At 44.2% G+C, this 13,042-nt stretch overlaps 1 protein-coding gene across 10 annotated transcripts; it reads right to left on the minus strand.

Moving 5' to 3' along the window:
- Window positions 1-238: 238 nt before the first annotated feature.
- Window positions 239-12,284, minus strand: ZNF287 (zinc finger protein 287). Of its 10 annotated transcripts, none has more exons than XM_044939227.2 (8): window positions 12,048-12,284; window positions 11,416-11,475; window positions 10,728-11,326; window positions 9,950-10,050; window positions 8,132-8,258; window positions 7,787-7,990; window positions 7,609-7,695; window positions 239-1,993 (listed from the first exon to the last, which is right to left on the minus strand). In XM_044939227.2, the coding sequence occupies exons 3-8, from the start codon at window positions 11,128-11,130 to the stop codon at window positions 438-440; spliced, it is 2,478 nt and encodes an 825-aa protein (XP_044795162.1). In that variant the 5' UTR covers window positions 11,131-11,326; window positions 11,416-11,475; window positions 12,048-12,284; the 3' UTR covers window positions 239-437. The 10 variants fall into 10 exon arrangements, with proteins under 10 accessions (XP_044795162.1, XP_044795160.1, XP_044795161.1 ...); XM_044939225.2 differs by having other exon boundaries at window positions 11,416-11,500; XM_044939226.2 differs by having other exon boundaries at window positions 11,416-11,504.
- Window positions 12,285-13,042: the final 758 nt, after the last annotated feature.

Below are 13,042 nucleotides of genomic sequence, written 5' to 3' on the forward strand. Positions count from 1 at the left end.
CTTCAAAGCTGGGAAGAACTAAAGGCTGGAGGACAGCTCTTCTGTTCTGTCACCCTGGGATTACCCTCTGGTGTGGAAGCTCTACTGGATGGAAGCCTTCCTGTTACAGTACATTCTTAAGGCCTCATGAAGAAGTACTTGAAACTCGGTCTGAGTTAGTGGCTAACAGGTTTCTGGCACTCTTCCTTTCCTACAGTTTCTTTCTGGAATGAACTAAACCAGTATCAAATAAAGGTTATTATGAAGTGAATGTTTTCATCTGAAATTTCACAGTACATTTAAATAGGTTATACTCCCATCACTAATTCTGATACTTCTGCTGAGTGAAAATCTAACCCATATTGCACTTCTTTTGAATAATGTTTTCAATAAGCACAGTACAAAATAAAACGTAGAATGATTAGGTTTGAAAACCTATGTGCAGTCTCCCGGATGCATTAGTTTCGATTTTTGGCACCTGTGTGGACACGCTGATGCTGGATGAGGTTCGTACTCTGGGTGAAGCTTTTGCCACATATGCGGCACGCATAGGGCTTCTCTCCCGTGTGAATCCTCTGGTGCTGAATAAGGCATGTTCTCTGGCTAAAATCTTTGTTGCATGCGTTACATTTATAGGGTCTCTCTCCAGTATGAGTTCTCTGATGCTGATTAAGTGATGAGGAATAAATGAACGCCTTCCCACACTCGTTGCATTTGTAGGGTTTCTCTCCAGTGTGAATCCTTTGATGCTGAGTAAGGTTGGCACCCTGTCTATACGCTTTCCCACATATGTTGCATTTAAATGGTTTTTCACCATTGTGAATCCTCTGGTGCTGAGTAAGGTGAACGCTCTGGCTGAATGCTTTCCCACACACGCTGCACTTATAGGGTTTCTCTCCAGTATGTGTTCTGTGATGCTGGGTGAGGTTTGCACTCTGGCTGAAGGCTTTCCCACATATGCTGCATATATAGGACTTCTCTCCAGTGTGAGTGGTCTGGTGCTGAATAAGTGTGGAGGAGTGAGCGAAGGCTTTTCCACATTCGTTACATTTGTAACACTTCTCTCCAGAGTGAATTCTCTGATGTCGAATAAGGTAAGTGCTCTGACTGAATACTTTCCAGCACTCATTGCATTTATATGGTTTTTTTCCTGTGTGGATCTTCTGATGCTGGAGGAGGTGTGTGCTCTGGCTGAAGGTCTTCCCACATTCGTTGCATATGTAAGGTTTTTCTCCAGTATGAACTCTCTGGTGATTAATGAGTGATGAGCTGTGGCTGAAGGTTTTACCGCATTCCAAGCACTTGTAGGGTTTCTCTCCCGTGTGTGTTCTCTGGTGGATGGTGAGGTGAGCACGCTGGCTGAAGTCTTTCCCACAGTCATCACACTTGTAGGGTTTCTCTCCTGTGTGGATCCGCTGGTGGATGGTGAGGTGGGCACGCTGGCTGAAGGCTTTCCCGCACTGGTGGCATTCATAGGGTTTCTCTCCCGTGTGCATCCTCTGATGTGCAATGAGGGATGAGACGTGTCTGAACTCTTTGCCGCACTCTTCACATTCGTAAGACTTCTCTTTGGCATGGCTGTTTTGGTGTGCGATGAGGGATGGGTACTTCCTGAACTTCTTCCCACACACCTTACACTTATAAGGCTTCTCTCCAGGGTATATTTTCCTGTGTACGATGCCGGGGATGAAGGTCTTGTCTTCATCGTACATGAAAGTTTTATTGTCTGACTGGGTACCAAACTGCATAATTAGGTTTGAATGCTTTTCAAAATCACTTCTATATATATCATATTTATAGTCTTCGACAGGACCATCTTCTTGTGAAAGGACTGACTTCTTCACACCGAAATGTCTCCTTTTGGTGGGAATTCTCCTGAAGGTCTCTGCCACTTGCCCCTCCATTCTGTCATCATAGTCAGAGGGTTCTTCCAGTTTGATGAGCTTGATTCCATCCTTTTTAAGTTTAGAAACATTTTCCACCAGAGTACACTCTTGTGCTTTGGTTTCCCATTCTGAAATTAAAAAAATACATATAAAAAAGTCTTCCAAACAGAGGAGAAAGGAAACTACTAAAGTAGAAACAAAATAATGAACATGAATAAAATGCCTAAAAAGACTGTGGCTTTGACAGCCTCAACATTGTCCTCAACGTTCAGGAAAGGAGGATAAAACAGCAGAAAACAGGCCTAAATAGTTGACGGAGGAGCAGCTCCCCTCTATTTAACACCAGCGTGGAGTTACTAGGATAGGTGAGGTCAGGCAACAGATCTAAGAAGTGAAAACAAATGATGAACAACGTGGTATGACTTTCATTACATAATCATTTATAATCATATAAGTTAATTTACATTAACACGTCATAAAGCAGGCTGGCTGTCACCACCCCTCCTTCCAATCTACCCTGGACACCATCATGATATCCTGGGCAGTTTCATGGCATGTGTCCCTGCTTTAATACTTATAGTAACTCCTACAGCCTTGGAGCAGTGGTCCAGACCCTCAGCGTAAGCATCACTGTCACCTGAAACACATCAAGTGACTGGGATCCTCCCAGACATCCTGAGGCAAAAACCCTGGGAGTAGGGCTGAGGCCTCCAGGAAGTTTAAATCACACTGAAGTTTCAGGATCAGTGGCTTAAAGGATGAAAGTTAAAGGAAAAAAAAGTTAAAATACCTCCATTCAGTTCTCAGGCCCCAAATAATCTACCCTTTTCTATTGTACTCTCCCCTCTTCCACACCTCACATTCACCTTAAAGTTCGACATTATCCACATATCTTACAACTGTGTCCTCATCATCTTCTGAAGGTGCCACTAATTCCAGACTCCAGATTTCTCTTATGACACCTTCACCTATTAAGAAAGATGCTTATGGCCCAGCTCATGTTTCTTTCTCCTTCTTAGAATCCTAAAGTACAGATTAAGTTGAATCATACAAAACTACATTGTATATAGGTCAATATGGCAGAATATCAGCAGTTTCATATAGTTCAACTTAATATAATGTTGGGCCTATGGCAGAAGTTGGCCTTACATTATTTCATAGTTTTGTGTGTTTATTTCCAACTCAGATGCAAACTCTGGAAATGGCTTATCTTTCTCTTACATTTCCTTCAGAAAAAGGCATAAGACTCTTGATATGGAGGCCACTCAAGTGAACCTGGTAAAATAAATGATGATACCTTGCTGTAAAATGGTGAACTCAAATGAAAGCATGTGCATGTGTGTGCACACACACAGGGACCCCAAAACCTGACTGCAAAGCCATTAAATATTCATTTGTTGATGCCTATGTTTCATTATGATGACGTAAAACAAATTTAAGCTACAATACCTTTGAAATCAGGTAAGAAACTTGTAACTTGAAAATATTAAGAATTATATAATGAAACATCAGATAGAGTTTATAATACAGTACAAACAATACTGGATTGTTCAGAAACTTTCTAAGATGCAGATCAAAGTAGGATATTTACAAATATATCCATTCAGTAGACTCATCCATCAATAAAGGACTAGTTAGAATAGGAGACAATGGAAAAGTAGGTACACTGACCTGAAAAAGTGTTCAGGACATATTAACAGGAAAAAAAGAGAGAGAAAATGGTATGTAGGGAAAGATCCCATCAGTGTAAAGATGTGTATCTCCGACTCCTCACCCCAAACCAGGGCCCTCTCCCCTCAGATCAGCATTCTCTGCATGCCTGCACATACATGTGGTTAAAGAAAGGGAGACATATAGTTCATTGCTCTGCCTTGTGCTGCTTCGATTTACACACTACTTTTATTACTTTGATTCAAATACAAAAATTAGACATTACAAAATGCTTAGGAGTAATGTTAAATGAAAAAAGCAGTATTATGACTAGCATGAAAACTCATTACAACTAGGTAAATATTATCAAGATGCCAACAATGGGATTTTTAAGCTTCAAAAAATATTTTCTGATTTTCAAGAAATTGCCTGTATTTCTTTGTTATTTAGTACTACAAATGTTGATGTATTACTTTATCTAGTGGAAAAAAATTTAAAAACAACTTTCTTAAACCAGGATTTATTACTGCCTCCTTAAAAAAACATTTAAAAAATGAGAACGTAATGGAATGCATGGGAAAGTGTGTGTATGTATGTATGTGTATGTGTGTGTGTGTTTGTGTATGTATGTGTATATATACATACACAAACACACATATATATGGCTTCTGAGGTGGCTCAGCAGTAAAGAATCCACCTGCCAATGCAGGAGATGCAAGACACGGCTTCCATCCCTGAGTTGGGAAAATCCCCTGGAGCAGGAAATGGCAATCTGCTCCAGTATTCTTGTTGGGAAAATACCATGGACAGAAGAGCCTGGAAGGCTACATTCATGGGGTTGCAGAGCTGGACACAGCTGGGTGACTGAGCACAAGCACAGGAGCAGTGTGTATATAAAGACAAGACAGTCCCAGAAACTGGGTTTAGCTTCTATGTGATCAGAATCAGTCTATGACAGAATGTTCCATACACCTGAGAAGGAAGTGCTAAAGTTATAATTAGGGACTTCCCTGGTGGTCTAGTGGCTAAGACTCCTAGGTTCCAAAGCAGGGGGCCTGGGTTCAATCCTTGGTAAGGGAATTAAATCCCACATGCTGCAAACTAAAGACTTGGTACAGCCAAATAAATAAATAAATAAAATAAAGTTATAATTAACAAGCTTAAAATAACAAGCCTGAATGATGACAACAAAGAAATGGCTATTATAAGCATACATTCTTAAACCAGTGAGACCACTAAGCAGGGCTTAAATATTTATATATAACTAACCAGAAAGAATGGACTAAAAGCATAAGGTATCACACAGTGGTGTAATATTTCTAGCAGGAGAGATCAGTGTTGATCAGGCTATCAAGGGAGAAATGTCAAGGATGGGGGGAGGTCTGGTCTGAACCTGAAGAAATAGGTGGTCCTGTATGATGTAAAGAACCATTGAATTCCAAGACAGGACTGGCCATCAGAGACCAACACAGATGCTTGAACTGTGAGTTGTCAAAGTTCCCACTCCTCAAACATGACTGATGAGATGTTGTAACCAAAGGTTCAACTTACACCTCTCTGAGCCACGAAGAAAGTAAAACCCTTAGAGGCCCCAAATCAAGTAAAAGCAGAAGACCGGGAGTCTTGGAAGTTGACGTTGACTGCCGGAAAAACTCCTCCATCCTGTTGATGGCCTCCAGCTGCCCATTAAGGGTGCAAGGCGTTTGGGGGCCAGAAGACAGAGCTTGTAGCCAACCAGGAGGGGCAGGGGGTGGGAGCCTGTATGCTCTGTGCCACACCCTCTTTATAGAGGATGGGCTAGAAAAACAAACAAAACGCAAAAGCTCACCTCAACTGAAGGAGAAGAGGAACTTGCCTTTCTCTGTTTTGTGCTCTTTGGTGGGAGCAAAATCCGCCCCCCCAGTAGGCCCCCTTTTGGGGGTTTGTAGCCTTAATTCAACCTGAATCATCTGAAAAACTGAAGTGGCCCCAAAGGGGCAGTGCCTCCCAGAAGGCTGTCCTGACTGCAGTGCGGGGCTAGTGCCATCCTGCCACATGTTTTCTTAGTATTCAGACTGTGCTGAAACCACTCCCTAAAGAATTTGTTGTATATTTTGTGTCACTCTGCCAACTAAAGCCAATAGGCCACAAATTATAAGAAGAATTAGTTTGTCAAGTAGCACCCTTAAAATACCTGATGATCAGATAAAGTTAACTTTTTTAAAAAATGAAGCAATCGGCTCTAAGGGAGCATATTATTCTCTGTGATTACTATTTAATTTACTGTTACTACTATATTCCAGCATTGATATTGGTAGACAACCAGAAGTCAGTGCCTTAAAAAAGGAGGGGTGGTGGATAGGAAAGGAAATGCAAATGAGTACAATGTACTTCTTTTCTACACAAAAGGAGAGCTAAGCCTATATTTATGATTTATCTCTGCAAAGAGAAACACAGGAAGGATAAACCAGAGACAAGTGAACAGAGTAAACTGCACAGAGTGGGTTGGAACAGGGCAGGAGGGAAGACAGCACACGCTTTTCTCTACAGTTTTGACTTCCGAACCATGCTAATGCTTTTATAGACTCAAAAATATAAGATTAAATAAAAAATAATCAAGAAATAAGAAAATACTAAAACTGAACCCAAATGGAATCAAACAAGCTTAAATGTACATCAAACTGTTAAGAAAACCAGAAGGGAAGAATTCAAGTAACTCGGAACCCAGCATCCTTGGTGGATACCCTTGTGTATCCTTGGTGGAATATTTCCTGAGGACAAGAAGGCGTTCTGAATATTACCTGAACAGTCTGTTATTTCAGCGATATAATTCTGAAACCATTCTTGTGTGTATTATTATGACAGAGCAAATGAGTAGACAGATATACTGATGCTGGGAACCAGGTGACTCACTGTGGGAAAGGAAGTAGAAAATGGATACGGGAAGGTACAAGATGGACCTTGTGATACTGAACTGGAATTTGAGTTACCAGTATGAATCCAGGTTTCAAGAAACCTACACACACAGCTCTACCTACTGAACTGATCTAGAAGCAATGATACCCAGGTTAGTGAACACCCTCATTGCCCAGATTCTGGCTTCTCATCACTAACCTCCACTGCAATGAACCACTGTTCCTCAGAGAAATTCCAGGTCTAAGGTGGGCATGAGGTGTGCCTACAGACCATCCTCTGCCAGGAAGCCAGGAAACACTGAAACATGGATGGAAATGCCTCAAAAGGACATTTGGGCTGAAAGGCGGCCATCACCCACATTTGGGACAACTGATAATTAAAAGCAACTTCCCCACCCCACAAATGGAATGGACCAATAATACACTGAATTTTTAAAAATTCCGTTAGTCCGTAGTGACACATACACATAAGAATGGAATGGGAGGAGGGATAGCTGTTTTTCACAGATAAATAATTTCAAAGAGATGAAGAATTAGAAAATCACCATTTTTCAACCTGCAATGTAATAAAGCAAGGACCTTCAGTGGACGCTACGAACCTTAAATGAAAGATCATCAGGGACTAGAATAGTCATTCTAGGTGTCAATCCACAGATGACTACACAGATGTAGGAACTGTGTGAATGTGGCAAACAGGTAGAGACTTCTGTCCATATAGCTCTGGCTTTACATGTTTTCACAATTTCTGGTCTTGTAAACATGTTATCTTTTTAAATAATTAGAAAATAAAAAAGGAAGAACTGAGGTAGGAGACTGGAGGCAGGTGGATACAGGATTTTGTCAATAGACAGAGTAAAAGAAATTCAAAAAGACGTTGAAAGGGTTTGAAATTTAAGATCTTGGGGGACGTTCATGCATGCTTAAGAATACAGGGAGGGAACACAAGGAAAGCCCCAGAAAGAGCTCTAACAGAGGGAAACCAAGGGTCATGGAGAAGTACAAGATGATATATGGTAGATCTTTTCCTGAAGACGGGATCTGGAAAGAAGCATCACCGAGCAGCTCAGTCATCTCGACAAGCTGGGGGTGTCTCTGTGTACAGTGAGTGACTTGGCCATACTTACAAGACACATCTCACACACTTAGGATAACACAGGCTCTTAAGCACAAAGAATCTTGTCCACTGGTGGTTCTCTCACCTGGACTTGGGCCTTCTAGAATTTCTTTTAGCACCATCCATGGTTCTTCCAACATGGGGATCACAGTTGGTCTATATACTGTAAGTCCTGTCCAGGAGGAACAAAATGAGTTTTACCCTGGAGATAAAAAGTCATTCTACTTTTATTAACTGACTTCTTCTTACCCATGAGGACAGACCTCTTACAGGAAAAGAACGATTCAGACACGATCTCATGAATGAGGTCACTGCCCTTTTGGAGCAGGGACAAAAATCTCCCACCACCCTGGAGGATGGTGTGCAGAGGCTGTGGGGGAGGCAGGCGCCGGGCAAGGCGTGGGGTGGCGGTCTTGGGGGGCCGTGCATCGTGCTTCCTGATGACCTTTCACTTTGAAACCTTTCATCTGGGAAAAGGGAGCAGAAATTGGCTGTTTCTGTGCCTGAACAGATGAGCATGTTCACCTCTAGGCCCAACCCACTTTTGAGAGCTGAGGACAGACAGACTCTGGCATGTGTGTGGTTGGGGGGCACAAACAGACGCTCACCGAGAGAAACCATGTTCCAGTAGTTCTGCAGTGTCACGGTCTTGTACAGTTCCTTCTGCACAGGACGCATGAGCTCCCAGTCCTCCTGGGTGATGTCCACTGCCACATCTTTGAATGTCATAGATTCCTGAAACATCGGAAGGGCACAGTGATGGCACAGGTGCGTGAATGGTGGGGGAACCACAGACTCTTGAGCGTTGGCAGAACCCTAAAGGTTACCACCCAATACTCACCCAGTGTGTGGATGAGCAAACTCAAATGGCCTAGAAGTATGAAAATAAAATCAAATTTACCATTTTTAGTGCAGGCATTGGCAGTTCCATCTTAAAGAAGAAAGGGATGTGAACATAGATGACACAGAGTTGAAAGGTTCGGCCTTTCAAGTGCTGTCTTATGAATTAATGAAATGCGTTATAATTTGACATTTTAAGATATTTTATCTGTTCTCTTATGGAAAGCAGAGCCCTCCCTCTTCCTTTCTAAAATAAAACTGGTACTAATAACCACACTGAACTACTGAACTTACAGATACATCTTACAGTTTGATAAAGTTAGCATCCCTCTGTTCTTCCGTTGTTAAAAAAAAAAAAAAAATTCTTGGTTACTCTCACATGTTTTTCAAATAAATTTTCTTTCTTTAAAAAACTGTACTGGGATTTTCAAATCACAGTTTAGTGTAAAATTTAGGGAGAGCTGACAATTTTACAATATATAATAAGGCTTCTTCTTTCATGTCCCATAGAGTAACACAGGATTGCAAAATTTATACAATGTTGAGTTCTGGCTATTTTAAATTTGAGGGGGTAATACTATGAATGGAATCTTTTATTTCATTTTATGATCCGATTTTTTCAGGTATATAATAAAAGGATTAATTTTTGTAAGCCATTTTCTGTAGTTGCCACTTTACTCAAATTTTCCATTACTGTTTCTAACAGTTTTCCCGTTGATTTCCTTAGGTTTTTTGTAAACATCATATTATCTATAAGTAATAATTTTACCCTGGTTATCAATTTCAGACCACATATACTTTTACAGTAAACCTTTCTCTTAAGACGGCCTGAGCTGCTCTTCCTTAAGATAACAGAGACTCATAATCAACAGGAACACCGCACAAGTCATGGCTTTTAATTACCTGTTAAAGAAAAATAATAACTGTTGTTTAATCTCACTGTGATCTTCTTGATGACTTACTGTAGTCTAGACTAATGGGTCTCATAACATTTAATGCTCACAATCCAAGAGGAATATTCTTTCATTGGAGTTGAGTAATTCGGGCTACGAGTAGTTAAGCATCTTTGCCCCAAGTCATGGGTTCCGTGGCAGAACCCAGAACCAAATCTAGACACACATGGCTCTGGAGGTCAATGCTTTAGCCTCTATGTGATACTGCTCCTTGAAAATAAAATAGCACCCCTTCCTGCAGTGAGGAAAGGGATGTTCAGAAGAAGCAATGGGTCCCATTTCCTGTAAAAGGCGCTCACCTACCTTAACAGACCAGGGAGACTTAAGTTGAAAACTGAGGCTTAGGTCTTTGATAGGACTTCTGGGGTCACAGAAGATAGAGGGCCAGGTTAGAATACGTCCTCACACACGAGGGAGGCATTTTACAATCACAGAAGGAACTGACACTCGGACTCCTCTGGCGGTCCAGTGGTTAAGACTTTGTACTCCCAATGCAGGGGGCCCCAGGTTTGATTCCTGGTCAGGGAACTAAATCCCACATGCTGCAACTAAAGATCCCAAGTGCTGCAACTCAGACACCCAGCAGGCAAATAAATAAACAAATGTTTTAGAAAGGAAGAAACTGACACTCACTTTGGTAACCAAGTCATTGAACCACCCTGCCTGGAAAGCTTGTCTTCCTTTGGGGTCGTCCTCTGGGGTCTCTTGGGAAAGGGTGAAGCTCTGAGGAGCAGCTGGGAAAGAGAGAGAGACCATGATGGAGATCAGAGGTGTCTGAAGAGCCTAGGAAAACTCTTCACCAGTAGATGTCTATGTTTTCTTAAAGTGAAGAGGAGTCAGAAGGAAACCAGAAACAGCACCCCTGTTGCAAAGAACTAGAGGGAAGGGGCAGTGACTCACCTGAAGACCCTGGCACAGGCCTCAAAAACAAGTCTGCTCTGGGACTCCTCAGAATAGGTGCCAAACTCACAAGTTCCCACTAAACCCTCACGTGATAGAAATTTTGCGAGTTTTCTTTTTACTTAGTAAAGAAATATTTTCTGGACAATTTCCTAGCTATTTGGAAGCATAGGTTAAAAAACTAAATAAAATCCAGTTCACAAAACAAATTATTTACTGTCAAAAGGTTCAAACATCTGTAGGGAACCTCCTGAGGGCTCACACAGGGGTCATCTACCTATTGTGCCTGGCCACTGTTTTACAAGACACATTGTCTGCGTTCAGAGAACATGGGCTGGGTTCTGAGCAGGTAGAAGGGGAATGCCGTACAGAAGGGGGTTCAGGTGAAGCGGGTCCTCACTCACTCCCTGAGCTCCGTTCTCCTGATCACCTCCAAGGGCTGTTCTCTGAAATGATGGCTGTTTCCTTGGACCACCCTGGGATCCTCCCCCCTCTGCCCTACAAGTCTTACCTTCTTCTTTCAGAATCTGAGTCAAGTCCTCCACCAGCGTCACCACCTCCTCGCTGTTCCTCGGGTACTGGGACTTCACCCACGTCCGAACCTCCCCAGGCAGGATGCTCAGGAACTGCTCCAGAACCAGCAGCTCCAGGATTTGCTCCTTTGAGTGAATCTCGGGTCTCAGCCACTTAAGGCAGAGCTCTCGGAGCTGGTTCAAGGCTTTCCGAGGACCAGCCAGGTCTGGGTACGGGAAGTTCCTGAAATTCTGCCGACAGGTCTCAGTGTCACGCAGGAGTCTCAAGGCAAGGATTTCCTTCTCAGCATTTCGGGGTCCACTCTGAGCCTTGTCCGTCTTCCATGTTAGCAGGACTTGGGCGCGAGAAGAACTGGTCGTCCTCCTGCTTGGGGAGAACATTGCTACAAACAGGAGAGTCAATCTGGCAACAGTTTTTATTTCTCCAGGTCAGAGCCAAGTGCTTGAAGTCACATGCTAGAGCCACTGTGACATTTACGGAGGGCTGCGGCAGCCAGGGCTGAACAGAGGCAAGGAAGAGTCAGCTGTCTTCCTTACAAATTCTGAGCCCAGAACTCGTAGGGATGGGGAAGAGACCCTGAAACACAGGAACAGACCACAAGGTCAGGAATTCCTGGTGCTCTCTGCCAGACACACAAACAGAAATAGCCCACCTAGAGACCTTACCAATTGGGCACCAGTTGGGACTGCCATAAAAGAGTGGTGCTAGATGCAACGACTTGAATCCTGAGCAAAAACACAGGTCAAACTTCTAACTTGTACAGAAAAAAAAAAAAACAAACCTCAGTATTTTAGTCATTGATAATACACAAGCTGTAATGACTGAAGTGACTCTCAAAAACAACAGCAAATCTGTTACTTCGAACAAACTGGGAGAACTTTTTAAAGCGCTCAAGGTTGGGGAAAAGGGGCGAGCCATCCACCTGCTCTGCATATGAATGCCAGCCAGTCCAAGCCCATCACTACCTGGGGTCTGGGACGGAAAAGCAGCAGAAGGGACCCGTGAGACTTGAAGCCTGTGCAGTTTCTACAGGACAATTCTTTAGGAATCTGGAACCAGTTTTCCCACGGAAAACCTCACTGCAGGCCTAACACCACCTGTCCACGGTCTCCACCTCCGAGCCCCCCTCAACCGCACCGTGTCCCCTAAAGCCGGCTGCTCACTAGGCCTGCAGGGCAGAGGAGCCCCTGGCCTCCTCACCCGGCGGGGTCCCCCGAACTCCGCAGGCTGAAGGTCGCGGGCAGCTGCGTGGGGTCTGCCCTGCAGCCCCCACCCCTCAGGCCGCCCGCATCCTAACCTGTGGCCGGACCGGCGGACGCGCAGCGCAGCGGCCCTAGAGGCCCCGGGCAACAATGGCGGCGGGCGCTGCGCCTGCGTGGCGGGCTCGGTTCCGCGCTGCAGAGGGGCCTCCGCCCGCCACGTCTCGTCCCGGAGGGCACGGAGCCTCGGCCGGAGCCGCCCGTCGAGCCCGGTCCTAGGAAGCCCGGCCCGGAACCACCGAGCCCCGGCTCCGCCGTGACCTCGCCTCGGCGCCTCTGCGCATGTGCGCAGGGAGGACGCTGCGCGCCCGCGGAGCCAATCGGAAGCCGCGCCGGCCCCCCTGCCGCAGCCGCGGATAGCGAACCCGTTTCCGTGGCAACCTCCTCCACCCACCCCCTGTGAATTGCTCGGTAGCCGGAGAGGTTCTGAGCGGGCCTTAAAGTTCCCTTGGGCAGAGGCAGGTCTGGTAGATGACTGAGAGAGAGGTCGGGGAGCAACAGTATCTGGAAAAAGGGGTGCGGATGAGGGGGGTGGGGAGGGGGGGCGGTTGTAACCCTGCGCGATTCAACTTGAGAAAGTTGGTGCTTGAACTCTAGAGGAAGGATGGGCAGGGAAGATGTGGGTCTTAAGGCAGAAAGACCCAAAGTGCTGGTTCTTTACTATTCACTGTTAAAGACTCTGAGTCCCTCCTCAGGAATCTGATTCTGAGACTTTCAGATTGGAAACAAGAACAGCATCCTGCATCACGTTTATAAATACTCACAACATACAAAAAAAATGCCTGAAAATAAAAGAATGAAAAACATACAAGTGTTCTCATTATCTACGGCTGTGTTGGCAAATCACCCCCAAACTTAACGGTGTTAAAGAAGAAGCATTTTATTATGTTTATGGATTCTTCGGGTCAAGAATTTGGAAGGTGAACAGTGCCTGTGGCTTTTCTCTGATCCGTTTGTTTCTGGAGCCTCAGTTGAGAACATGATTTGATGGCAGGGAGGGTCCTCTTTCAAGCTGTATCGGTACTCACGTGTC

Source organism: Bubalus bubalis, chromosome 3 (genome assembly GCF_019923935.1).
Source record: "Bubalus bubalis isolate 160015118507 breed Murrah chromosome 3, NDDB_SH_1, whole genome shotgun sequence".
In the NCBI taxonomy this organism is placed as follows: Eukaryota; Metazoa; Chordata; class Mammalia; order Artiodactyla; family Bovidae; genus Bubalus; species Bubalus bubalis.

Coding starts and splice junctions, on each gene's coding strand:
- ZNF287 (XM_025280513.3), bottom strand. CDS start 11,130: ATGTTCTCCCCAAGCAGGAGGACGACCAGTTCTTCTCGCGCCCAAGTC. Junction 10,051..10,727: donor TCAGATTCTGAAAGAAGAAG/GTAAGACTTGTA, acceptor TCTCTTTCCCAG/CTGCTCCTCAGAGCTTCACC. Junction 7,991..8,131: donor CTGGAACATGGTTTCTCTCG/GTGAGCGTCTGT, acceptor CCCTTTTCCCAG/ATGAAAGGTTTCAAAGTGAA.